Source organism: Apus apus, chromosome 2 (assembly GCF_020740795.1).
Source record: "Apus apus isolate bApuApu2 chromosome 2, bApuApu2.pri.cur, whole genome shotgun sequence".
NCBI lineage: Eukaryota > Metazoa > Chordata > Aves > Apodiformes > Apodidae > Apus > Apus apus.
The window spans coordinates 65,831,660-65,859,107 of record NC_067283.1 but is presented as its reverse complement, the minus strand read 5'-3'; the positions used below and the strand labels follow the sequence as shown (position 1 = coordinate 65,859,107).

The 27,448-nt window shown below is 44.4% G+C and overlaps 1 protein-coding gene across 4 annotated transcripts; it reads right to left on the bottom strand.

The window, feature by feature from the left end:
• Nucleotides 1-18,682: 18,682 nt before the first annotated feature.
• Nucleotides 18,683-26,728, bottom strand: LOC127381559 (transmembrane protein 14C-like). Of its 4 annotated transcripts, none has more exons than XM_051612062.1 (5): nucleotides 26,567-26,728; nucleotides 24,167-24,250; nucleotides 22,060-22,161; nucleotides 19,479-19,566; nucleotides 18,683-19,280 (listed from the first exon to the last, which is right to left on the bottom strand). In XM_051612062.1, exons 2-5 carry the CDS (start codon nucleotides 24,240-24,242, stop codon nucleotides 19,223-19,225), a joined length of 324 nt encoding a protein of 107 aa, XP_051468022.1. In that variant the 5' UTR covers nucleotides 24,243-24,250; nucleotides 26,567-26,728; the 3' UTR covers nucleotides 18,683-19,222. The 4 variants fall into 4 exon arrangements, with proteins under 4 accessions (XP_051468022.1, XP_051468021.1, XP_051468019.1 ...); XM_051612061.1 differs by lacking the exon at nucleotides 26,567-26,728 and adding an exon at nucleotides 25,234-25,345; XM_051612059.1 differs by lacking the exon at nucleotides 26,567-26,728 and adding an exon at nucleotides 24,750-24,855.
• Between the last annotated feature and the right edge of the window lie 720 nt (nucleotides 26,729-27,448).

The window sequence follows — 27,448 nt, the reverse complement described above, 5'->3', positions numbered from 1 at the left end:
CACCTGATGTTACCACTCTTGGACATAGGGGGAGCTTCTGGAAGCTTCTCACAGAAGCCACCCCTGTAGCTCCCTGCTACCAAAAACTTGCCACACAAAGCCAATATAAGGTCCCCAAAAGAGATGGCATAAAACAAGCATTGAACTGTGAGATACTTGAGTGACTACTCTGGCATTTTCTCACTCTTTTGTTTGTAAGGAGCAAAACTCGGAACAGTTTTTGTCAGAAACAAAGCGTTTAGGGTATCTCGTCTCTCTCCAGAAATTCACTGTTGCATCAGAGTTTCACAAGTGGCTCTTCCAGTTACCCAAATAGTCATGGAAAAATGCTAAAAGAGTCCGTCCCTCCCCCATCTTTTTAATAGCTTGCTGGAAACTTTTCACAGTATCCAGCACACAAGGCCTGTCAAACCTCCCTTCCAAACAAAGCTGGACTCCCTGCAGTTCCCCTAGGAAAGAGGTGAGTTTAATGTTTGCTGCCAGCGAGTTGGACTGCAGAGCATTTTGGTAACCTCCCCTCCCTGATGTACTTCCTTTGATCTGCAATGACATCTCCTACACACCTGCACCCTGGGGAAGAACAAAGAAGCTGGAGATTACCTGGTGCCTAGTGACTGCTCTACTCCTTTCCCACTGAAATAAATCCCCAGCTTTTTGGAGCAGCAGAGGCTCCTGAGGGGCAGAGAGGGACCAGTGTTCCTGCCCCTTCATGAAGGGGTTGGGCTATGGTGGCAGAGCCCTGGCAGTGGTGCCTGAGGGCTGTGCAAGGGCTGTGATATGTCCCCGGGGGTGAGCGTGATCTCCCCACTGGCCACGGCCCTGCCCTGATGCAGCAGCCTTTCAGCCCTCTCTGCTGAGGAAAGCTCATGAAGCCCACAAGTCTCCCATACCCCAGAAGAGGTTCAGCCATGCAGCAAAATCCCTTCCGCTTCTCCTCTGGCTGTGAAGCCCAAAATTGTGTGTTTTCCAGGTGGGCAGCTCATAAACACCTAACCAACCTTCCCTTGGAGAGAACTGAGTCCCAAGGGTACCAATATCAAATAAGTGCAGGAGAAGAGGAGCAATGACCCATCATGGTGCCTGGATGTCTCCTGTTGCCTTTGCATGGACACTGGGCTAAATCAGCATTTGAGGGAGGTTTTTACTTTTATCCAGGATCATCTTGCCCAGTTGTCTGGCAGACCAGTTGGTGTTTCTCCATGGGAGCTATATCTGGAAATTTTAGGCATCCCTGGAGAGTAGAAGCTGACCAGACATGCACTGGGTGCTTGGTAAGCACTGCCATTCCCATGTGTGGACATGGCATCACCATGTGGCCACACTGTAGGTCCAACACTTGCTGGTGGCACTGCATGTGCCCCGCACATAAACACCATCTGTACAACACAGACACAACACACTCTTGGCTTTCCAGAAACCTGGGGCTACTGAGGAGGCCTTATGCCACACTTGTGGGCATCTTTGTAACCAGAATCTCCTAGGGAGAAACATGACCTGTCAGTCTGACCTTGGTACCAAGGAAAGTCATGGAGCAGATCATCTTGAGTGTTATTAGAAGACATATAGAGGATAACCAGGGGATCAGGCCCAGTCAGCATGGGTTTATGAAAGGCACGTCCTGTCTGATGAACCTGATCTCCTTTTATGACCTGATGAACCGACTATTGGATGAGGGAAAGGCTGTGGATATTGTCTATCTGGACCTCCAAAAAGCATTTGACACGGTTCCCCATAGAACTCTCATAAAACACCTGGCTGCTCATGGCCTGGATGAGCACACGATCTGTTGGATCAAGCACGGGCTGGACAGTAGGGCCCAGAGAGTGGTGGTCAATGGAGTCAAATCCAGCTGGGGCCAGTCACAAGTGGTGTTCCTTGGAGCTCAGTGTTGAGACCATTTCTGTTTAACATCTTTATTGATGATCTTGATAAGGACACAGGGTGTATCATCAGTAAGCTTGCAGATGGCACCAAGCTAGGCGGGAGTGTTGATCTGCATGAGGACAGGGAGGCTGGAGGTTGGACTGGGTGATCCCAAGGGTATTTTTCAACCTGAACAGTTCTATGAATCTATGACAGCTGTCAGCATGGATCTTCCTTCATCTGCAGAAAGGCTTGGCTGGCCCTCTTGAGTGGCCCCTCTGCACGTCCCTGTATCCGTAATCCATCTGGTGTGCAGGCTGTGCTCCAACAGGCTGCGTGTGACGCCCCTTTTCAGCCAAGCTAGTTGGAGCTGTGTTGATCTCTACTTCTAGCTGCTTCTTCACTTATTTGTTACATATATATTAATGCCTTTTCACTCTGCAGAAATACTTTTTAACATGCCCTTAGAACTGGCCAGATAAGATGGCACTGCATGACAAATAAGGTATTTTGTGTTCACATAATGCCTCCTGCTTTTCATCAACAGGTCCCAAAGCACTTTATGAAGGAGCCTGGCATCTTTATCTCCAATTCACACATGGGACCACTGAGGACCAGGAAGGTGGGAAGTCTATGGTCAGTCTCATTCCAGCAGTGAGTCGAGGGATAAAAATGATTTCTTCTCTATTCAAGTTCAAGACTGTATAACCAAGAGCTGCTGGTTTTGGTTGGTTTAAGCCCATATTTAACCACTTACTTTCATATACCTTACGTATCTTATACCTTTTCTCTTCCTAGATGCAGAAGCCCTGTGTTGTGCACCTCACTCTTCCCTCCATGGCAAAACAGACGGGAGCCAGCTGACAGCAATCCCCTGCTTCTTCCTGGCACACATGTGATTTCTGATCAAAAGCCAGCAGCTTGGTTGGCAGGAAAAGACTGAAAAAATATAATTGCAATTAATGTGGAAAAACTTGAAGCTACAACACTATCAGCAGTTCTGCAGAATGAAACATGAAAGGGCAAATGCTTTTCAAGCCATATGGGTGTTTTCTTTCAGGGAATGCTGGGCAGTTGGACCAGTTGGATGGGCAAATTCCTGTGATTTTAGGGCAGGATATGGAATGACAGAATGTCTGCTGTGTGGGCATCTCTGGTGGGAAGAGGAAAAGTAAAGGCATTTCAGAAGGTGGATATCAGAACCACAGGGGTTTTAATACTGCTGAGTTAATGCAGACAGAAACTCTTTAATGGCATTCTGCCTGGGTTGGGGCTGAAGAAACTCAGTCAAGCTCAGAAGCAGAAGAGTGAGATCAATACAGAGCGGAATACCAATTAACAGCCCTGATTTTCAAGACCATCCTTCATTTGTCCTCTAAAATTAACTTTGTCTCTGTCACAGTTCAATAGACAGCACTGAAATTTCTCTTATAATTTCTGAAGCAGATTGCAGCTAGCAGAAGTGACACCACATACATTAGAAATCTGTGTTAATCATACAAAGAAAAACAACTTCCAAGTTTAAATAGGCATGGTTCCTTGCCTAAGATCAGATATTTACTTGAGAAACAGACATTTGTTAAGTAAATGCTTTTAAAATTCTCATCAGAGATGCATTTCCTTAAAATACAGGTATATCCTTGTATATATAATACAGTCACATGAGTGAAAATACAAACAAACTGCATTGAAAATGCTTAGATCAGTGTCTTCCTCTGAGAGCCAGCCAGCTGCAGCTCCAGCATCTCTATTTGTTCACCTTCCCTCCCACAAGAGCCCAGCAAGCATTTAAAAAGCAAAAAGCTCATCCTGAATGTAGAATTTCATTACTTTACTTGGATGGGTTTAGCTAGTTCCTTTTTCAGGGCAGGTCTCCACTGCACGGCTGAGCTGGCCAGCCAGGGTGGGTTTTATCCCTTGCTCCTTTACCTCCCTCCCTTCCATTTTGATAAAATCTTTTGCATTTTTGCTCCCTATGGGGAACTCTGGAGAAACACTTCAAACCAACAAGCGGAGACGGCAGCGACTGGCCCACCAGCAGGGCAGGAAGCCCAGCTGCACCTCTAACAGGCACCACAGGCTTGTTTTTGCTCAGATCCACTTGCCGTTTCATCACGGGTCCAGTTTCACTCTGCAGCTGTACCCACCAGCCTGGGGGGGTGTGGTACAGCCAGACCAAGCCTCAAACAAGACATCAGCCCCTTCCTACCTCTGCACAATGTGCCCCTGCCTTGGCAGGCTACTGGCAGGCTGCATTTTGCATAGTACTGTGCTTTTTGTCCCCCATCTTCGGTGGAGGAAAGTGTGACTACTTTGAACTGCACAGGTATTCAAAAGAATGGCAAAAATAATGAGGGAAAATGGATGGGAGTACTTAGCAACCTGTTCACTGCCAGAAGCTCCCCAGAAAAATCAGACTGCTTCATAACTGAATGCTCAAAGACTACAAGAGTGATTTCACCTACACTGTGGCCTGCTTTAAATAAGTATCTTTCCCTTCCTCTCCCCTAAGGAGCACAGATCAGTTCAGATCAGTCTGGAAGAAGCAATGTGCTCCCAGGCACTATTTTCCCAGGGGTAGTCGCAGACATTCCGGCCACAGCCAGGTCATGCAACAGCAGGCTTCAAGATGGTGGCAATGCTAATTGCTCTGGATTAATAAAATTAATTTCAGTTACTTGCTCTGGTGAGAGCAGCCTGCTGTCAGCTGAACCTCCTCCCTGTGAGGAGCTGAATCCACTGTTTGTTCTGAGTAGGGACCAAAAAATCAGCTGTCCTGAGCAGGGATGGCCAAGGTGACCAGGGTGACACCAGGGACAGTGGCACACTTCAGGAAGCAGCATGGTGCAGCCAGCCAGTGGTACCCATCCATCCATCCCCCAAGCATTATTGCCCTGGGAAAGTGTTAGGGCTGACACTTTGTCCTGGCCAGTAGTTGCCCACACATGAGGGTTCTGAGCTGCTGCATGCAAGAGCCAACGCGTGGCACGCGAGACTTGCATTCGGGGAGCGAGCTCTGCATCTGCAACTCCATCTCCCCATCCCTCAGTGACCTGCACCACACCAAGGGGCTTGACCACAAGCTCAGCCGGCCCACTGCCATGTTTTGCTGAGAGGGGGTCCTTTGCCTGGCTACTTCCTTGGAAAGGCTCCAGCTCTGCACAACCTTACACACATGTGGTCCTAGTTGCACATCCAGCCAAGTCACCAAACTGCAGATTTGAAAGACTATGTTAGAAAAGCATAAACTTTCAAAGAGCACAAGGCTGATTTTTCTGCAAGCTATCACTTTGCTGCTTCTTTGGGAAAGAGGCCCGTCTACATCAACAAGGGCAACAATTGATTAAAGGGCAGGGACAGGACTGGGGAGAGGTGAGTTACAATCTCCATTTCCAAATTCAACCCATTCTGTCCCACAGTCGGATTCCAATTTGGCTACATTGGATTACATTTTGGGGTCAGCTGTGGTCTCGGTAGCAATGTAGCAGCTTGGTAGCAATTCAGCTGTAAATCTAAAATGTGAGGAGACCTGGTGAAAACAAGCTTATAGCTACCTCTACTTTTTTCCTCACATCACCTCTTGATTAAGTTTGTAGCGTCTTACAGTGAGTGACTCCACCATGCTTCACCCATCACTTCATCTTACAATTCTGAAGAAAGGAATTGTGTTTGATTTTGTCACCTGAATTTCATTTATTGCCAGAGACAGATTGCTGGTGCTTCTGCACTTCATTGTAGGTTTATGAGAGAAAGGCTTTTGAGATGAGGAACAACAAGGGGTCAGGATTTCCACCCAGAGTCATATTTCTAGAGCACTTTACCATTTATAAGAATTCATTCCAACCAAAAAGTAGGCTATTTTTACTGATTGATACAATTGGTAAGTCTTGTATTTCAGAACTGTAAATGAAAACTTTCATCATAGATAGATATATTCTGCTCACATGAATTGCAAGGACACCGATCAGTGAGGTTAGAGAAACAGATAACAGGTTTGGGCACGTAAAACAACAGGAGGGATATTTTCTCTGTGCCCATTGCTCTGGGTGAGCAAGGGACATGAGTTTTGTTTTGGAGTCTGCCTGCTGCACAACTGAAATGCAGCCACTTTGGCCCAAATCCAAAGGTGAGGACCTGCAGCGCCCTGCAGGTACCCTCTAGCAGGGTCACCAGGGTTTAGTTAGGGGCCCAGATCTAGCAGCTCAAGGGAAGAGAAGCCACTGCAGCTCCACTCCCCCAGGCCCAACCTGTAGCACAGCTGAGAATATATTCCCAATAGGCACACACACAAACACAGGCTTATATCATGTACGTGTGTGTGTATATCTATATATCTATATGTGTATATATACATATAGATATCTGGCCAGCCATACAGATCAGTACAGAAACATTCATCATTCATGCAAACACATGCAGCACCAACAGCCTCATCCTATTCACCTGATCAGGATGAAGGTCTAATGGGAAATATATTTTTTACATACATGTGTATATATATATATAAATGTATGGATACAGTGTAGATCCCCCCATTAGCTGCCCACAGACACTCAGCTTGCCCAGCAGCTGCCACTGGATCCTCTCACCTCCAGTTACCTCCTGTGCAGATAGACACACACACAGAGGTCTCCCAGCAGACCACAGCTGGCCAGCATACCTTGGGTCACCAGTACCTTCTGCCTCCTGAAGAACAGGACACATGCACATGCAGTGCAGACTTTCAGCCACCTCCATATCTGGCTCCCCAGCTACTTACCCTTCCAAGCCACCTAGTCCAGCTAAATATTTGCTCCTCCTCACACACCAACATACACATCCAGACTGATTCCACACCCAGAGTGGTTCCAGTTGTTGGCACCAGGGACAACTGGGTGCCTGTGACCCCAGTCCCACTCCAGCAGCTGGCATTTGCACCCCATACACACAGGTTCACCTTGATAGGGAGTCCTCCACTCAGGAAAAAAACAGTTTAACAAGGAGACAAGTCAGATTGCACTGGTCAGGAACAGACAAGCATCCTGGCCAGCCCCTGCTTACCCATGACCTGTGACCTGTCCCTTTTAAACCCTCATCACTCTGTTTTTCCCATGCTCGTTCCTCCCCAGGCCACCTTGATTCCTCCTTGTCCCTGGACCTTTCAATCTTCCCCAGAATCTCCCACATTAACTCTTGTGTGATCCCAAGATGCTCATCCCCTGCATCCCATGATGAGTTACCTAGACCCAGGCAGGAAACCCCTCAGTCTGTGAGATGCCCAAGAGAATGCCCTGGGAGTAGCCAGGTCTGGATGTTTTCTGGATTCCCCTGTGTGGAGATGAACCTTTTATCACCTAACTTAACAAGGTAGAGAGAGCAAAGGGTCAAAAGCACAAGGGGAGAGAGAAAGGGATAAGATAATCTGGAAGCAACACCAATAAAAATAGGAAAGAGCCCTCCAGGCTATGGTGATGAAGTTTTCAGGCTCACAGCCTCCTCCAGTAGTGAAAGGGAGACAAAGCAACCTGTAGTAATAAAGTCTAACGCTTATTTATGACTGCAAAATTCACAGTGAGCCAGGAAATGTGCCTAACTGTGTTGCACCATTTTTCTTTCTGTCCCCAGTTGGGACTCTTTCCATTCAGAAGACCAGAAATGTTCTCTCTTTCCAGGGTTCACTACCTCAACATTTTGCCAGTGTCTCACCCTAAAGTATCCCTGACAAACACCCACAGAAATTAACATCAGAGCATTGTAAATAAATGCTGTATAGCCCTATTCCCTTCTCTGAGACTGCCTCAGAGGAAAGTTAGGGCTTGCACAAAAAAGGTGTCTTTCCCCAGTACACCATGATCATAGTAAGTCCCTTTCCAAAGGCCAATTCTTTCAGCTCAGGTCTCCTTAGGTATCCCCTTGGACTCACCCAAGTGCAAAACTGTGTTTCATTCTTTCTGGATCTGGAAATAAATGCACTAGGAATTATTTCAAAATCAGTCCATAAAGATTTGAACTCCAGGCTGAGGTTTCCATCCCCCAAGTCTCTGCAGGGTGAAAGACCTCTGGGTGAGCTCATACAGCACTGAGCATGTTGGCTCTTCTTCCATCTCCACTAGGAGCTCTAGGCCCTACTCTTGTTGTACATCGTTAACACTGGAGCAACAAAAGATTATATCCTAGCACTGTTATGTCACTTTTCTTGGTATAAATGTGTTGATAATCCTCAAAACCTATCGACAGTCTTTATTCTACTTCTCCATCTGCAGGAGGACTAACAAAGCCTGGTTCCTTGAGTTCCCTGTGGCCCCTTCTTGTGCCTTCATGACCTGCTCCAGATCTCAACAAAACATTCTGCCTCTTCTCTGTCTCTTGCTTCCCACGAGGAGACCACATATGGTGTGACTGATCAGGGGCCACGTGCATGATGTTCGGGTGATCAGCAGATGTCAGAGTCTGCTGTATTTTCCCTCTACTCCTCTATTCAGCTGATGGGTTTAAAAAATCTCAAAGAACTGAAGCTGCTGAAACTTTTACCTCTCTGGGAAATTCATCTGAAAATGACAGAATGTTCAAAACTTTTGGATGGACATGGCATAACAGTATGAACCTCAGTCCTTTGGGAAACTAGATAATAAAAAAAAATAGTGATTTCCCAGAAGAGGCCAGGAGAGTATTACTTTGAAATGACATTTTAAAAAATTTAGTCCAATCCCTCTGTAGAAGACAGGCTGTACAAAGTGAAAGGAGAGCTCCTCTGGCACAAGAAAGACCACAGCTGGTGTCTAGCAGATATGAGGGGCTGAAGAAGATGTATCCAGTGCAGGATGGCAGTTGTGTAAATTCTCAGCTGGCCTTCCAATCCCTGCAAGCTTTGAGTAGCCAACATGCCTTAGAGCAGCTCTACAACATACTCACTTACCTATGTGAGGGTGAACAGCAGTGCTGCCTCTCTTCTAGCTCTGCCATGGGCAATGATGAGTGTGGTTGGGAACTACAGATTAAAATTATTGATGACTTACCCTGTCAATCCTGCTCAGAAGCCAAATCCATGCAGTGCCCCATTTCCCATGCAGAGGGAATGCCTGGGGATTAGGAAACTTTTCTGATGGAGAGGAAAAAAAAAACATAGACTCTGAGATCTCCAGATCCCAGCCTGCTCCAGTTTGGACCCCTTCACTCATGGTGGTTGGGTGTAGGAGTGCCTCAGACCCCTGTGTCTTCAGGGGAGGATCTTATAAGTGCATCTCCTTTAAAAAACAATGTTGAGTCGATTAGTGAATACTAGTTTAGCCAGCCATGGTGATTAAATTAAGCCTGAATCAGAATTGCCTCCAGAGGCACATAAGGAAAGCTTATTGCTTCAGTTTTCTCCTCTTCCAGAAACTTCAGAGCAACCTCGGGAGAAATTAACACTAAAATACTGTCTCCTTATGTTGTCCTCTGTAGGGAAATACTTGGATTTCTGAGAGGGTTTTTTTGTCAAGATCAGCAAATATATTCACTGTTGTCCACAGTCAGATTTCCCTGTTGACAAGCAAAAAAATAAAGACAGAAGGCCAGAAACTCAGGTGGGTCAGCACAGCACAGGTCAGCAATGCTTGGCCCTGCCACACCTCTTGGAAAACTTTGTCCAGGGCAGCATCTTCACAACACTTGAGATGTTTCACTCCCTTTTTTTAGCTAAGAACCTGCCTTCAAATTTTCCACCTTCTTCCCAAAGATGCTGCATAGTCCTATTTTCTCTTAGGTTCAGTGGAAACAGGGGCATATCCCATCTTCACACTTTCTAAATGAAGTTGAAGTGCAGTACCTAGCAATAGGCAGGGATTAATTTATTTGCTTTAACTCTTGGGCAATGTCACAACTGAATTTAAATTGCTGCATATGAAATACATGTTTGATAAAGAATGAGAGACTAATGAAGGCAGCATGATTCTGAGCGTGCACAAATCTTGCCTGGTGTTGCCATTTTGGATTTTAAACTGAGATGTCAATTAAAGATTTGAATGAGGTCAACTGCAGTGTCCCAGCTACACAAGATGCAATTAATAGTAGGCTGACCTCTCTTGCCCTTCTTTCCTCAAACCTCCTCTTCTGTGTACACTTACTGCTCCTTGGGCAAAAAAGAAAAATGGAGATTAGCACTAATTAGGTCTTACTTAAAGCGGTTGTTTAAATAGTTAACTCTTCTCATTCCTGCTGCATTTTTAACATTTGCATCACACCTTGTTTATGGTTGATGAGAAAGGACTTGAATGCTCTAAACATCCTCTTTTTTCCAGGTCTTTTGCTCCATCACTTCAGAGAATGCTGTCTAAAGCAAGCTGAGTGTCTATAGGTGAAACCATACAGTTAATGCTCACACAGAAAGAATACTCTTGAGTAAAGTCCTGATCCTGAAGGTATCCTGTGGGATATATTCTATAAATCAAATGCACCTAACCAAACCAATGTCTATTTTTCTGCTTCCTTGTAACACACCATTCCCTGGAGAAGCCGGGACTTTGATGGTTGGCAGCTAAGAGGAACAGAAATAATTGCAGGCTGCTGCCCCCCTTGTCTTAGTAAGTCTATAGCCTTTTACCACTGACTGTTGGAAATATTTGCTTGCTTGACTGCACGGGCATGGGATATACACAAATAAATATCTACTGATAAATACCAAAATCACACAAACAAAATGCTTTTACAAAGTGTAAATAGTGTACATGCATAAATATATGTGTTGAATGCATACCTGGCTGTGAGAAGGATGTAGCTGAAGTTGGGCTTGTGTTGGTCAGGGACTCTGTGTGGTGCCCAAAGAACTGGCTGTTAAACTGCCTATCTGTTCTTCACATAAATAAATGAATTTAGTAAGGGTCCTGCACTTGGGTCACAATAACCCCATGCAATGCTATAGGCTTGGGGAAGTGTGGCTGGAAAGCTGTCTGGCAGAAAAGGACCTGGGGGTTCTAACTGACAAGCAGCTGAACATGTGCCAGCAGGGTGCCCAGGTGGCCAAGAAAGCCAATGGCATCCTGGCCTGTATTAGAAATAGTGTGACCAGCAGAAGTAGAGAGGTGATTGTCCCCCTGTACTCAGCACTGGTGAGGCCACACCTGGAGTACTGAGTCCAGTTTTGGCACCTTAGTTCAAGAAAGATCTCGAGGTGCTGGACTGAGTACAGAGGAGGGCAACGAAGCTGGTGAAGGGCCTAGAGAATAAATCTTATGAAGAACGCTTGAAGGAGCTGGGAATGTTTAGTATGGGGAAGAGGAGACTGAGGGGAGACCTCATCAGTCTTTACAACCACCTGAAAGGTCATTGTAGAGAGGTTGGTGCTGGTCTCTCTTCACAGGTAACTGGCGACAGAGCAAGAGGGAATGGCTCCAAGCTGCAACAGGGGAGGTTGAGACTGGACATTAGGAAAAAATTTTTCACAGATAGAGTGGTCAGACACTGGGAGGTGGTTGAGTCACCATCCCTGGATGTGTTGAAGGGTTGTTTGGATGTGGTGTTGGTGGATATGGTTTAGGGGAGAACTTTGTAGAGTAGGGATGATGGTTGGACTTGGTGATCCCAAGGGTCTTTTCCAACCTGAATAGTTCTACGATTCTATGAATTAATATAAAAAATAAATTTCCATAGATAATATTTATAAAAATTGAACAGAGAGTCCTTATTGCTTGTCAGGGATGAGACAGCAGTAGTGTGTGGAGGAGAAGAAAACTTGGCAACAGTCCCTCAGCCGATGGAAGCACTGCAGGGATGCCAGGTGAGGTAGTGTCTGGGAACTGAAGGTGCTGTTGGGTATAAGATAGATGCAGTGCAGGAAGGAGCATGTAGATCCTTGTTAAACACTGGGCATATGAAACTGCCCAGAGAATGAGAAAGATAATTTTCCCAACAGCTTTATGGATTAGGATACTTTCAAAGGATTTTAAGGTTGTCACTCTGTGCCCATTGTCATGATTCTTGGGTTCTTAACCCCATCACAAAAAAATTCCCCTATCTCCCTTCATTTTTGTTTTGAAAACAGAAGCTGGGTAAGTGGACCAAGCTTGCTTTCACCTCATAATATTTTAGGTCTTGTCATGACCCCCCAGACCAGAAGGAATCTTAGTGGAAGGAATATTCAGTCCAGAAGCGTTTACTTTGCTCCTGCTGCTTTTCATCTATTTTCATTCCTCCTGGTGTATATTTTTCTGCCCTGCTGGCTGTGGTGCTGCATACTAATAAAGCAATACTTGGCCTATCCCCAGAGGAAGTTCTGCATAGGTTTACCGGGGAGCAGAGGAGTGACAAAGAATTTCAGTGCATCAAATAACTCTCCTACCAATGGGATGCCTTCAGGTAACAGCAGATAATTTGATTCCGGCCGTTTCCTCTTATACCACTGCTGAAAGAGCACAGCCTCCAAATAAATGTAACCAAGATCCTCTCCCTGATTATATATATCCAGCAGCACCTTAGAAAACGATGTGTTTCTCCACAGTGCTCAGAGAAGGATGCCTGTCTTGCTAAACGCCCTTCACTTGTGATTCAGGCTGCCTGAACCTGCAGATTCTTTTTCTCGCTGTGCACACACACGTGAGAAAGGCTGGGCCGGTCTTCCCGTACAGGCAGGATGCCATTTCCTTCAGGGGGTTTAGGAACAGTGGCAGGAGGTTGTTTTCATTCTTCATGCGATTATTACCAGCTCCTTAGCAGCACTAGCTTGGAATTGCGTAGCACGCTTGGCAAGAGAGGCCTTTTTTGCCCCGTGATCACTTCCTTCCATTCCTCAGACTGGTGCAAAGGTAATAAAGAACCGGACGCTCATCCTCGGCTGTGTGTGAGCAAAGGCACGTACCTGGTGTTTCGCGTCACATAGCTGCAAGTGGGTAAATCCCGAAGTTAGTAAACACTGTCTAGGGCTCTTAATCCCCGCACCACCCTCCGGCCTCCCCCCCCACCTGGCAGGGTGGGCTGGCAGCGGGGCGGGCGCGGCGCAACAGCACTGCCCCCTCTGCCGCCCCTGCGCGGCGGCGGAGCCCCGGCGCCCTCCCCTGCCGGCACCCGCAGCCTCTGCGCCCGCGGGTAAGGCTGGGGAGAGGAGGAGAAGGAAAAAAGAAAGATCAAAGGAGAGAGGAGAGGAGGAGAGAGCAGGAGAGGAGAGAGAGGAGGAGAGGAGAGGGGAAAGGAGGAGAGGAGGAGAGAGCAGGAGAGAGCAGGAGAGAGCAGGAGAGAGCAGGAGAGGAGAGGGGAAAGGAGGAGAGGAGAGAGGAGGAGAGGAGAGGAGGAGAGAGCAGGAGAGGAGAGAGGAGGAGAGGAGAGGGGAAAGGAGGAGAGGAGAGAGGAGGAGAGGAGAGGAGGAGAGAGCAGGAGAGGAGAGAGGAGGAGAGGAGAGGGGAAAGGAGGAGAGGAGAGAGGAGGAGAGGACAGGAGGAGAGAGGAGGAGAGAGGAGGAAGAGAGGAGAGAGGAGAGAGCAGGAGAGGAGAGAGAGGAGAGGAGAGGGGAAAGGAGGAGAGGAGAGAGGAGGAGAAAGGAGCAGAGAGGAGAGAGGAGGAGAGGAGAGAGGAGGAGAGAGGAGGAGAAAGGAGAGGAGAGAGGAGGAGAAAGGAGAGGAGAGAGGAAGATAAAGGAGCAGAGAGGAGAGAGGAGGAGAGGAGAGAGGAGGAGAAAGGAGAGGAGAGAGGAGGAGAAAGGAGAGGAGAGAGGAGGAGAAAAGAGGAGAGAGGAGGAGAAAGGAGAGGAGAGAGGAGGAGAGAAGAGAGGAGGAGAGAGGAGGAGAGGAGAAGAAAGGAGGAGAGAAAAGAGAAGGAAGGGAAAGAGGAGCAGAGGACAGCAGAGGAGAGAGGAGGAGAGGAGAGAGGAGGAGAGAGGAGAAAGGAAGAGAGGAGGAGAGGAACTGGAAAATAGAAGAGAGGTGAAGAAAAGGAAAAAATGGGCTGGGGGGGGAGAAACACCTGAAAATAAAGTGATTGCTCTTCACTGAGGGGTCATCAAGCACTGGGACAAGCTCCCAGGGCAGTGGTCATGGCCCCAACCCTGTCCCTGTTCAAAAAGCATTTGTACAACACTCTAGATACATGGTTTTGCTTTTAGACTACCCTGTGTGGAGGCTGGAGCTGGACACCGTGATCTTCATGGGTCCCTTCCAACCAATACTAAGTTTTACTACTAAAACTTAATTCAACTTACAATGCTTGCAGGAGAGAATCTCAAAATACTGTGCAAATGCTCACGTTCAATGAAATATAGAAGGGAAACAGACATTTGTCCTACCATAATTTTTGTCACTAAATATTTATTTTTCAAAAGAGCATAAAATTAAAACATGGACAGACTGTATTAGCCGCTACCAACAAGACAGTATCAGACCTACCAATTCTTGCACCTGGGGCAGAGAACACATTATGCCACACTATGTCAGACAGCAATGTGGAAGACTGATAGAAAAGGCATACACAAAACTTTATCTCCATTTCACAGGTTGAGAAGAGAGGGACAAGAAGACTAAAAGGAACACCCAAAGTCATTTGTGCACTGAAGTGAGCTGGGGATACAGCACTAAACCGTAAAATGGTCTGCGCCAGCGTGGCATTTCAAGGAATCAGGAGAGGAGATGGGTGCAGACATCTCTGTGCCATTAGTGACATAACATTTTGCCATCTCTACTCGTAAGGATTCTGGAGGAACAGAGACTTGCCTACTCTTTCTGTCATAACTGCCTGGAGGTTCTCCTGACCTTTTTTTCCCCTCCCATTTTTCCAGGTGATTAAATTGTGCAGTCAGAAAGCATAACGATAATGCCAAGAAGCCAGCAATTTTAACACCACAAAAGGATAATTGCATAATACTTCAGGCCATTTTAGCTTCAGCTGGACTGACCCTCAGCTGGGGATGACAGAGAGTCAACAGCTCCCAGCACAATGACTGACAGAACTGGGACATGGCAAATTGCACTTTCGAAGCCTGCAGCAGAACAAGAGCTTGGGGATATGCTTTGCATTAAAAGCAGTCACGTACTATATTCTTAGAACAAGGATAAAGTAGGACAGCCCATGACTACCTCCCTTCTAAATGATTTCACTTGAAACATTTTCTACCCTCCTCTCATTCTTCTCCCTTGATAGTCTGTAAAAGACAGTTGTCTGTACTCGTAGGGTAATGCTACTTATATTCTTACACTACACAGTTGTAATAAATTACAGAGATTTTACTACCTGCAAGTGTTGCTTTAATTGAAAGAGCAACTTAAGAGTGTGTCATCTATTGATGGGTGAGTAAAAAAATCCATTTTTCCTCCCCTCAATTCAACACTGCAGTTGAGCCTCAGTACATCAGTGCTGTATTGGAGGTTTCTGGGTTGTACCTGTAAAGACTGAAGTGCAATCGAGACACCCAAGTATACAAGATTTTGACGCCTCCCAAATCTTTGCTCACAGCTCCACTAACTCAGTAGTTTGTAACATTCTCAGCATTTATGTGCCTGGTGCTACCTCAGAGTGAGCAACTGGAAGGCCACAAGTAAACTCTGGAATGGCAAAGAACCTAGAGTTAGCTGGAGGTGAGCTTTGAGCATAGATGAAATTTAGGATGTCCCATGGGTTCTCTACCTGGACAGAGAGGATTCTTGGTTCCATTTCTGAGCTTCAGGATGTTTCTGTATTTTTGCCAGTTACTATTTAGCTTTAGAAGAAGACTAAAAAAATAGCTGCTCCTATTCCCACAAGTCTAAGGAACTTTGTGCTCTTTTCCCTGCTGAAATGTGAGATATCATAGAATCATAGAATGTGTGGGGTTGGAAGGGACCTTTAAAGCTAATCAGGTCCGCCCCCCCCTGCAGTGCACAGGGACATCTTTAACTAGATCAGGTTGCTCAGAGTCCCATCAAGACTGACTTTGAATGTTTCCAGGGATGTGGCCTCCACCACCTCTCTGGGCAACCTGTTCCAGTGCTTCACCACCTTCACTGTAAAGAACTTCTTCCTAATGTCTGCTCTAAATCTACCCTGCTCTAGTTTAAGACCATTGCCCCTCACCCTACCGCTACACACCCTTGTGAACAGTCCCCCAGCTTTCCTGTAGCCCCTTCAGGTACCGGAAGGCCTTGTTCTATAAGGTCTCCCTGGAGCCTTATCTCTTCCTCTCTGAACAACACCAACTCTCTCAGCCTGTCTTCACTGGAGAGGTGCTCTAGTTCTCTGGTAATTTCTGTGTCCCTTCTCTGGACTCGTTCCAACAGGTCCACGTCTCTCTTGTGTTGAAGGCTCCAGAGATAGACACAGTACTCCAAGTGGGGTCTTACAGGAGTTGAGTAGAGGGGCAGAATCACCCTCCTTGACCTGCTGGCCACACTTCTTTTTGGTGCAGCCCAGGATGCAATTGGCCCTCTGGGCTGCCAGTGCACATTGCTGGCTCATCCCATAGAGCCTGAGGTACAGAGCCCTCTTCTAGGAAGGGAGGTTGAACCCATCCAGAGTGGGAACTGAAGGGAGCCCAACATACCTCGTTTTCCAGGACTTAGGGTAAACAACGACTACTATTACATGATAGGTATGCTTATATATCCTCCTTATTTCCACCCAGCTTCCACCAGGCACTGCAGATGTGACAGTAACATGTGGAATAGAGAGCCTGGGTCTTCACACCAAGGTATGAGGGTTTGATAACCCACTTTCTTCTATCATTACTAGAATGTATTTGAGTTCTGGAGGCGTGTTGAATCCTGGTGACCCAGTCTGTGCAGTGTGCAAGTATTTTCCTATTCCTGTGCCTCGTTAAAAAAAAACCCCAAAACCAGCATTTATTTCAGCTAATGCTGAGAGCTGATACCATAAGTGACATTAAACTAACATCTCCGTTTTCAGAGCATGCTTTAAAGAGTGTAGCTTTAACTTTACAATTATATTAATAGTTCACTTCCTGAAAATTACTAAATCACTCTTTTCAAACATTATATCCATATCTAAGCTGACTGATCATAAAGTTTTACTGAAGCAGTGGCACAGCCATAGAGAATTGAAGGCAAAAGTAATCATTTCAGTTTACATAGAGACCACCCACAGTGGAAAAAACCCACCAAAACCACACACAATAAAACAGGAAAGAAAACTTGTAGCATTATCTAGCAATAAGCCTAACAGCACAGGCAGTCTGGAAAAAGGATATTCATGTCTTTAAGTCTCGAATGGCTCTAGAAAATTATACAGCAGGGATGGAATTTTCTAATCAATTATGTAGTGCAATTTAAAATACATAAAGATAATTACAAAATTTCTGTTGAATTTTGCTTACAGAACAGTCAAAACAGACTATGATTTAACCAAGAATAGAATTTCAGACACACTTTTACATGGTTTTAGGTTGCTCCCTGTAGATCCATCCTGTACAGATCAAATTATTTATGGATTAAGTGCCTGGAAATATGAGAGGTTACAACATGAAATATGTTTAAAAATCTGGAATTTATTTTGTAACTTTTGCTAAGAGAATCAATAACATACAGCACCATTGGCCCAACATCTATAGATCTGCTTTCAACTACTACTTTCTACTGTGAAAAATTTTAATCTGATACCACATATGCTTCCATTGGTTCATGACAATGGAAATGTCACTGTGGCTCAATACTGCTAAATGCCTTTTTCAGAACAGGAAATACAAGCTCTGAAGTGACCAATGAAATGGAGTAATTGTGTAGTTTAGTACATAATTACAAATTCCTTTAAGCTCTACAAAATGGCAAGTACTGTGCATAAGATGCAAGTTAATTTAAACCTGCTTTGCCATAATTATGTTACGCAGTTGACAAAATTTTGATATAATCAAGGGTTGCAAAGTAAAATCTTATATAGTCACTACATAAAATATCACTTTAAAATGAGTTACACAGTGTAAGAATCCTAGTATATGAATAATCATATATCACTAAAGAGTTGGTTGATAAAGGATTTTCTTTCACACATTTTTCACATCACTGCTACAGCCATGTTAGCTGTGCCTGTACTAATAGAGCCGGGGGACTGAGGGCAGGAAAAGCAATCAAGATTGGTGTGTCAACAAAGGCATCAGATGCTACTGATGCCTCCTTACACACTACAGTCCTCAGGCACCACAGCAGAACCAGGAACTCTTCCAGCTCCAAGGTTTTCTAGTAAAGACAGATTTGGAGAGGCACAGCCACTTTCCTAATAAATAAAAACAAAACAGTGACACATTCTATTATCAAATAAGCCTGTAAGAACAGAATTACATAGTGCTAATGTTAAGATACTTTATTCTGGTTATATGGTCCTTCGGACTGATCACATTCAACCCTTCATTTAGCCTAGCACAGTTCTCAATCCACAGAGTGAGTTCCTTGCCAACAACTGTTTTAATGCAGTATTAATGAAGGCCCCTAATTTAATCTTCTCCCCTCCATTTTGATGGAGTTAAGCTTTTTTTCAGTGAAGACCAGTGATAGGACAAGGGGTAATGGATACAAGTTGGAGCATAGGAGGTTTAAGATGAATATCAGGAAAAATTTTTTTACTGTAAGAGTGACAGAGCACTGGAACAGGCTGCCCAGAGAGGTTGTGGAGTCTTCTTCACTGGAGACATTCAAAACCCGCCTGGATGCCTTCCTGTGTGATGTACTCTAGGTGACCCTGCTCTGGCAGGGGGGTTGGACTAGATGATCTTTCGAGGTCCCTTCCAACCCCTAGGATTCTATGATTCTATGATTCTATGATTTTAAAAGTGATTTTTAAATATCAAAAGACAGCACTTGGATAACAAGTCACTGCAAAGACTTTCCCTGAGAAGAATGTGAGAAGGTAAAAAAAACCCAAAAACCTCCTACCCCCATACACACAGAAAGGACACAAAACCTTGGCAAATAAAGGTTTATATTTTACTTGTAGAAAAGCAACATTTTAGAATAATTTCACAAGAAAAAGGTAAGACCTGTTTGGTGTTTTACAGACATGGTGTGTCAACTCAGAATGCAACAGGTAAAGCATACTGTACTACTTGGTATGAAACGTATGATATACACTGTTGTATTCAGCCAGTTACTCCTGGTGCTTCTTTATGGATACTTCCTTAATTACAGGTCCTCTTTACTTCATACACATCAGCAGTATATTTTACAATATAAAAACTTGAAATGTTAAAATACACTGAAATATGTTTGGAAAAATCAAACCCAGGACTAATTTCTCACTACACAATAATAGCTCTACCAGATCAGTGAAAAAAATGGCAGCTTGTTATGCAAATTTATCTGTCCCATCATTCTACCCCCCTTTATATAAAAAGAAAAGGAAAAAAAAGTCTTGATATAGAAAACAGTTCTGTCTTCTTGCTTCTGCATTCATACAACTTCATTCTCCGTTTCCTTATCCAGATATTAAACTGTAAAATGAAGAGTTACTTATCATGGGGCTTTTCCACCATCTTCAGTGCTAATCTTCCAACCATTAGCAAACTGTGTATGGGGAAAAACACAGAATTAAACAATAATAATAATAGTTTGTCAATTCATTTTCAAATACTCCGCATGTAACTGGTCTACAGAAACAAAAAAGATACACAAAATATGCTTCACTCCACCTCAGTTTAATAAAGCAAAGAGAAAAATCAATCACACACAGGAGGTTAAAAAAAAAAGTATATTGTGTTGTACCTGACGCCAGCAATTAGCCCTGCAGGCATGAATTTTCCAGAGTTGTAAAATCTTGTACCCATGACAGCAGTCAGTGTTCCAGATGTAACTTAAATGAGAGATTACACAGTCCAGTCAGCAGAGATGCATGTGTGAGAGATGCTACAATTCAGAACTAACAGAACAGAGAGAAGTAGAAGCATCAAGTAAAAAGTGAAACAACGTTATTTCACGTGATGGACAAAAAGAGTCAATAAATGGTGTAAACTTCGGAATGTCTCAGTTTGTGAAGCATAAATATTCTAAATCTAATTCTAGCAGGCAGTGTACTCTATATGCTTCTGCACAAACTCCACCAATTTCTTTGTTAAAATGTGCTTCTTTGGAGACTGGAAATCATCTCTGCTGCAGTGCTCTGGAACTTACTCCTTCCAGGTGCACAGGCAAATGACTAAACCTGTGCACATCATTCTCCCACTGCTTGTAAAAGGGAGACAATCTTGTAGTAATGTTCTGAGAATTAACTCATCTATGTTTGCAAAAGACTTCAAAAGGGATGTGTGCTATGTAAGTGCTAAGCATTATGAATCAGTTTCAGCCCTGCAGCATCTTCCACTAAGATCAGAGAATTAAAGCTACCCAGACCACTAAACAGTGACAAGAACCTAGAAGTTTGGCTGAGCCAGTAGAATAGAAAGGACAATCCCTGAAACACTGCAACTCAAAAAAAAAAGACAAAATACAGGAAAACCATAAGGAACACATACTAATGAAACCCTTAGCCTTAGCATGCATCTGCTACCCAGTTCCAACAAGTCTTTTTATCTTCTACCATTGCTTCTTTGTGATGACTGGTCTTGCAGGACCCAGCTCATCTTCAGTCCTAGCCACAGCATCTTTCCTCCTTAACATCACCCTTAGTATTGGCCTAGACATCAAGGAATCTCCTGTAAGGAGATATGCAAGAGACAAGGCCCACAGCCCAACACACAGGAAAGAACTAAAATATTTCAGTATTCAAATGCCTCAAGCTGTCATCAGTAGACAGTCTTCAAAATACAAACACCTCGATACATGTAATTTTGTCTAAAGCAGCAGAACACACCTTCTTCAAAAACTTTAAAGCATGAAAAGGAGGAAAAGACTCCACACATTTCTATAAATCAATAGCATATCTGACTGTCTCTGACATTTGGGAAAGTACTTTGTCTCACTCCCCTTCAGCTTGCTGTATTTGCAGTTTATTCTAGTTATTTAGGCTTGACCATGCACAGCTTTTGACCTGTCAAGTAGATGTGGAAGTGGACTGCACTCTAAACAATGCTGAAGCAGACAGAAATATTGGACCTTCCTCTTTCGCTTCTGACTTCCACATATCAGTGACCTAGATGCTATGTCACTGCTTCGGTGAACAAGTGCTATTGATAGTGGCAGCTCTTTAAGCACTGAGAAAGCAGTGACCCTCCACAGTTAGCTTCTCAAAGGCGAGGAGAAGGGAAGCTCAAGTTCTGATAAAAAGGAAGAAGAAACTGCATTACTGAAACTTGCTTTTCTGTTAAATCTCTCCAGGCATGCAGTGCCTTTGTAATTCCATGTATTTATCATATATTAAAATAACCCAATCACAATCTCCACCGTTTTCAACAATAATAGAACAACCTGCTAGAGTGACGGGCAGTCTGCAGGGAATCACACTTGAAATGCTCCAGCCTCCTGCAGGATGCTGAAAGTAGGACTGAGCCAAAAAGGGACACAAAGGTCCGACATCAATTTACTAGCACTTCCCTTGCACGGTGATCCTCCAAACACACCAGTACGAAACAGGTGCCTGGCAGCAGTCACCAACTGAGTGAAGCCTGGGAACTGAAACACAGCTAGTGCTAAAGGACTGTCACGCACTGATGTCTTCTAGAGATCAAGAATGGAGAAGAAACTACTAACACAAATACTGGCCAAAGGATTACACAAAACACAAGCTCACAAGTATCTGAGATATAGTAAATGACAGAAAGACAAAAGTTGCATTTTGGAGATTCATACCACATTACATACAAGTTTTTAAACACAAAATGTGTATCTGATTTTTCTTTTACTGAAGGCTGTGAAATAATGGTATTCAGTTTGATTGTAAATGTCATTTAATCCTAGCAGACAATTTCCTGCACAACCTGTAGGTTTTTTGATGTTCAGAAGACAAACTCTAATGATAGATAAGTTATTTCTCTCTCCTGTTGTCGCAGAGGAATAAAAATGTTTGAACTATGTCCCGAAGTACTCCATACTCCTTGCAAAGGGGATGAAATAATGTAGTAAGAAATCACTGAGGAAGACACACCAAGACAAGCAGTTTTTAACATGCATTCTCAATACATCCTTTAAAAAAGTAATGAAGTAATGGTAACAGTTTACATTCCAGGGAGAGCAGTGCAGTTTGGCCACTAATGGAGATTTCCCCCTAAAACACAACTTTACAGAAGGGATTGAGAATAGATTTATAAACCCCTCAGTTTAACTCTTCCACAAAGACTTTTAGGTACTCATTTTAAGTATCCAGTTATTTTAGGGTAAACATGTGTTCTAATTAAAACTTTAGACAACTTACTCAGAGAAATCCAAACATTATTTGGATTACGTGAGAGCTCATAGGCACCCAGTCCAGCCAAACTCCCAAAGAAAAGGCCAGCAGCTAGTGACGGGACGCTACCTGAGTAAGTAAAAGAATGCATTTATTACTAGCTCAGAAATAATCTTGCTCATCAGCTTCTCCATCTGGTAAAACACCACCACCACCAAAAAAAAGATGGGCATTCATTGTTATAAAGCAGATTAGAGAGGCTTTTTTTCTCTTTTAAGATATTAATACCATTCTGATCTGTGCCAAGAAACACTTTCAAATACTCTTGCAAAAGATACAAATAGCATTAGTATTTAATTATTTGACAGAAAAGTCTTTAACATACTTATGATGGAAAGAACAGTGAGAAAAGCAAAATAATTGTTTATTTTGTGCAAATTGAAGCATGTTGTTTCAACACAGTCATACCAGCAATGAGTGGCGAACACCACCAATAAGGCTAATGGAGAATTCAGGACTTAATGCTACTGAGGGCAGTCCTTTATATATTGCTTCCCAGGTCATCTTTAAAAGACCCATGACTGCAAAGCTATGCTGGTAAAGATCTCCTCTCAATGTTACAGGACGATTGCTTATTGCTACCAGAAAGTAATTATTTTTCAGTCATCAACAAAGTAGCTCTAACATTGTTTCATATCCTGCTTTTAGTATAAAAAGCAAATTAACATGATTGAGACCACTAGATATTCCTGTACAAGGAGAAGATGAACACCCTAATAAGCCACTGCTCTTCACAGAATACAGTGTAGCAACCAACATGTGGTAGATACTTTTTTTTTTTTTTCACAAGCCTGTGAGCCAACAAATGGCCATCATATCCTTGCATTCTACCACAAGGCACTGTTTAAGCAGCTATTACACATATACTTTGTAGGAAAACCATATCACCTCTGGTTCAGGAAGTTCAAAACACTGGGAGCCAGAGAACTTGCTAAATTAAGAGAGCAAATCAATCACTCTTTGCTTGCCCTGTTCTCACACTCTTCCCAAGGCACCTCCTTCTGACCACTGTCTGTGTGGGTAGAGACTTGGCTGTAAAAGAACAGATCACCATCTTCACTTTATGGATTAAAATTGCATTTTATTTTAGTTTCTCCAAGTTATTAGTAGGGATACAGTATTTTTTTTTCCTCCCTACAAGTCACCATACACGTTCCTCCTCCCTCTTAAAAAATCCTGTGACTTGGATTCCCTTGCCTCACCATGACCATGTCTTCTCATGTGGAACCAGAGGATAAGAAAGACACCTAGCATTTCATAATGGCCTCAAAGAAATACAGATGCAATTAGTTACTTAAGTTCCTAGTATTGTCTCTCCTGCCCTAAACTCCACTCATAGCCCAAAAGATAAATCAAGCCAACAGAAAACAGACTGGAATAGGCATTAGCATCTATGTAGTCAAATGCACTGGTAGGATTCTTGCTGACTTTAACAATGCACCTTCATCTCACAAGCACTAAAATGGCTTAGGGATGTTTGAAGCTGCAAGAGCAGCATTGCAGCAGTTCTGGTCAGAGGAGGGAAAGCTCAGAAAAAGGCCGGGAAGTGAAAGCAGTAGGTCAGAGGGTAAGCTTATGATGCACAGCCCAGGAAAGGAAGAAGTTTAGGGACCAATATGCATTGTTCAGCTCTACTTGGAGATAGGATCCTTCTGAAGACTCTCTGCAGCTTACAGTGTACTGTTACTATCAAACAGTAACATGAGAATAAATCTCTAAGGAAAAAAAATTGTGGTTGATGTCACTTGAAAATATAAAACATTCATAAAAAGCTGGTATTTACAACAGCATGGAAGAAGCCTTTCTGAAGCAAGCTTTCGTCAGTTCACCCAAAGAGCACAACACAGAAGCAGGATACCAGCACCCAGCACTAAGCAGATTGTGGGCGTATCAGCCCAAAGCACCACACCAAAGAGCAGCAAGTTATCGGTACATGGCATAAACTGATAAAACTTATATCTGTGTGAACGTCAAGGTAACAGGCTTTCGTAAAAAACCGCCCAGCTCACACCAAGTTATTGGGGGGGAGCAGGGGGGTAGAGGGGGGGGATATAAATGCTTTCCCCCAGCGTACCTGCTTTTACATAGCCAATAAGTCCTCCTGAAGCCACCAGGGCAGCGTAGCCAAAGCCGAGCCAGTCCATGGCCATGGTGAACACTGAAAGAGAAGTCAGGGTGAGGGTTGGTATAACTTAATTTTTTAGGGGGGAGGCAGAAAATAGTGTTTTGCCACGGGGGCCTTTTCCTAAAGCCTAAACCCCATCCAAGAGATGAAAACCCATTTCACAGAATCACACAATTTTTTGAGTTGGAAGGGACCTTAAAGATCATCTAGCTCCAAACCCCCACATGGGCAGGGACACCTCCCACTAGAACAGGCTGCTCAGAGCCCCATCCAACCTGGCCTTGAACACCTCCAGGGATGGAGCCCCCACAACATCCCTGGGCAGCCTGTTCCTGTGTCTCACCACCCTCACACTGAAGAATTTACGCCTTATCTCTAACCTAAATCTCTCTTCTTTCAGCTTAAAACCATTACCCCATGTCGTCTCGCTGCAAGCCCCTGTAAGAAGACCCTCCCCAGCTGGGCAGGCAGCCCCGCCGGAAGGGTATGCGGGCGGGCACTGCTCACCTGCGGGCGGACGGGAGGCGCTCACCTGCGGGCGCTGCCGCTCCTCCGCAGCGCGGGGCGGAGCAGCCTGCGGAAGGGGAAGCGCGAGAGCAGCGCACCGCCTCAAGCTTCCCTCTTCCGGCAGGTCACAGAATGAGAGAATGTTGTTGGTTGGAAAAAACCTCCAGGATCATCTAGTCCAAACTCAGACCTAACACCGCAAGCTCACCGCTAAAGCATGTCCCTAAGCACCAGGTGCACATGCCGTTTAAATGCCTGGGCAAAGTATTCCAATGCTTGACGACCCTTTTCAGTGAAGAAATCCTTTCTAATGTCTAACCTAGACCTCCCCTGGCGCAGCTTGCATCTGGTCCTGTCACACGTCATCAGGGAGACGAGGCTGTCCAGAGGCAAGGAAAATAAAGCACCAAAAGCCACCTACTTCCAACAAATAAAAGCAACAGGCAGAGCGGGGTGCGATCCGCAGCCAGGGGCTGCGAAGGAGGAGGCGTTGGTGCCTTCCCACCTACCTGCAGAGCTGCAGGTGGCTCTCCCTGTGGCAGCTATGGAGGGTGCCCGAGCAAGCTCTGGAGCCTACGAACGAGAAAAGACTGTGGTGCAGACAAGGTTTCATGTGCTTGTTCAGTAATGGGCGCAGCTCCCTCCTGACTGGGTCCGTGTGCACCCCAGCCACCCTAGTCCTGTACCAGAAGTGGGGATCATGTGGTACAGCTGAGAATTTGGAGTTGGGTTTTGGTGTTGCATGAGTCACAGCTCTGGGCAGTCTCCAGGCTGCTTCTAGCTTTGATCAGTAATGGCAGCGTAGCCCTTTCGTGGAAGGGAGATGTACAAGATTTCTATAATCTTCAAATTACAAGCAGAGATAGTGCAACAGAAGAAGGAGGCCTCTACTGTCCAGGTTACGTAACAGTAGGAGATGGAAAACATTTTGTAAAGAAAATATTTTGCATGTTATTTTTAATCTGGAAAAAATGTAGCAATTTTTATAACTGTCTACACAGCTAAACACTTTATGTTTACAAGTGCTGAAACTGGTCTTTCCTCACATAAATGGTGCTGAATTTCACAGAACTGTTTTGAGTTGGAAAAGAGCTTTAACATTGAGTCCAACCATAACCTAATTTTTCCAAGTCCAGTGCATAAACCATGTCCCTAAGCACTACATCTATACATCTTTTAAACACCTCCAGGGATGGAGATTCAACCACCTCTCTGGGCAGCCTATTCCAGAGTTTAATTACCCTTTCACTGAAGAAAGTTTCTTCTAACATCCAATCTAAACCTCCCCTGTTGCTACTTGTGGCCATTTCCTCTTGTCCTATCCTCATGTTACTAGGGAGAAGGGATGCACTCCCACCTCACTACAACCTCCTTTCTGGTAGTTGTAGAGAGCAACTACCAGCTGGCTATGCACTTGTCTCCTATGGACATTTAACCATATGAAAAGAAGCACTTCCCCAGCCAGGTCGTTGAGCTGTGGGGCTTCAGTTCCTTTTCAAAACAGAATGCCCAAACCATCAGAGGCCTGTGCTTTTTGCAAAATGGAGCTTTCTGTAGCTGCCATCTCAAATTTTCCCATCTTTATGAATTAGCCTAAAGGTCAGAAAGCAGAGAGTTTCAATTCCCTTGTGCCCCCTAAGTGTTTTAAATAGAGATCTCCCATCTCCCTTTAAAATGCCACAACCAACACAGATTTAAGCTATATTGGACGGAGTTCCCTTTTCTATTCAAGCTGTGTATTGGCTGAGGTTCAAGTTTCACCGGGCTCTGTTTTCTAATCCACCACTGAGATTCCCCTCAGAACTGAAAGAAATGCACTGCTGCTGGAGCTGCTGAACTCACCTGGGCCTCAGCTGAGATGCTGCTCACCCAGCTGTTGTTTCTTGCAGCCATGACTCCATCTACTCTACTGGTGTCATGCACATCCTCCCTTTCTGACACAGGGAGCGCTTTCTTTCTGCTGACATCTCCCTCTCTCTGCACTGCTGCGTCTCCTCCATCATTCTAAGCAGTGCCCTGAAAACTAAAATTGACAATGTGCTGAAAAGGAAGATGTGCACCAGGAAACAACAAAAAAATAAATCCCAATTACTGGTTAGTAGTTCAGCATTCACTCAAGGTACAGAAAATACAAGTTCTCCTCTCAGGACTGCTTCTGTAGTTCACCTTAAAAGCTGCTAGGTCTTGCTTTCTTTGTCTCCACAAATTCTTCAGATTCTCATCTCACGCATGATGAGATGCATAATTCTTTGTTACTACACAGGGACTTTGGATTTTTACAAATGTCTAGTATTTACTTGTGTCCTGGTTTGAGCCAGGATTAAGCCAATTTTCCTTTTACTGATTTTTTTTTTTTCCTTTAGTGAGCTTTCTTTTAACTAGCAACACTCTGTTCTACTAAAGCTGATAAGACAGTGGAATGTTTTTCTAACTGCTGGGGCTTCAAGGTCGCATCTTTACTCTGCCGGCTCAGACACTACGGGGAGATCGAGAGCACTGTTGTCGGACCTGAGTCAAATGCTGACAACTTGCAAGTCTAAACCTTAGAACCAAAATTCTGTGGAATTTTTGCTTTTTAATTCTTAAAATTATGTGCAGGCAGGATTTTTCCTGGTGCTCATAAGAGCTTGTTTCTGTAGTTGTGATGTGCGTGGCCAAAATTCAAACAATAAAAACTGTTTTAGTAGTGGCAGCCATTTTGTCAAGTACAGACATAAGCACTGG

Excerpts from the sequence above, each read along its gene's own strand:
- LOC127381559 (XM_051612062.1), bottom strand. The coding sequence starts at position 24,242 with ATGGCCATGGACTGGCTCGGCTTTGGCTACGCTGCCCTGGTGGCTTCA. Across the intron at positions 22,162-24,166 it reads TATTGGCTATGTAAAAGCAG|GTAGCGTCCCGTCACTAGCT; the intron begins GTACGCTGGGGG and ends TTACTTACTCAG. Across the intron at positions 19,281-19,478 it reads GGGCTAATTGCTGGCGTCAG|TTTGCTAATGGTTGGAAGAT; the intron begins GTACAACACAAT and ends CCCCATACACAG.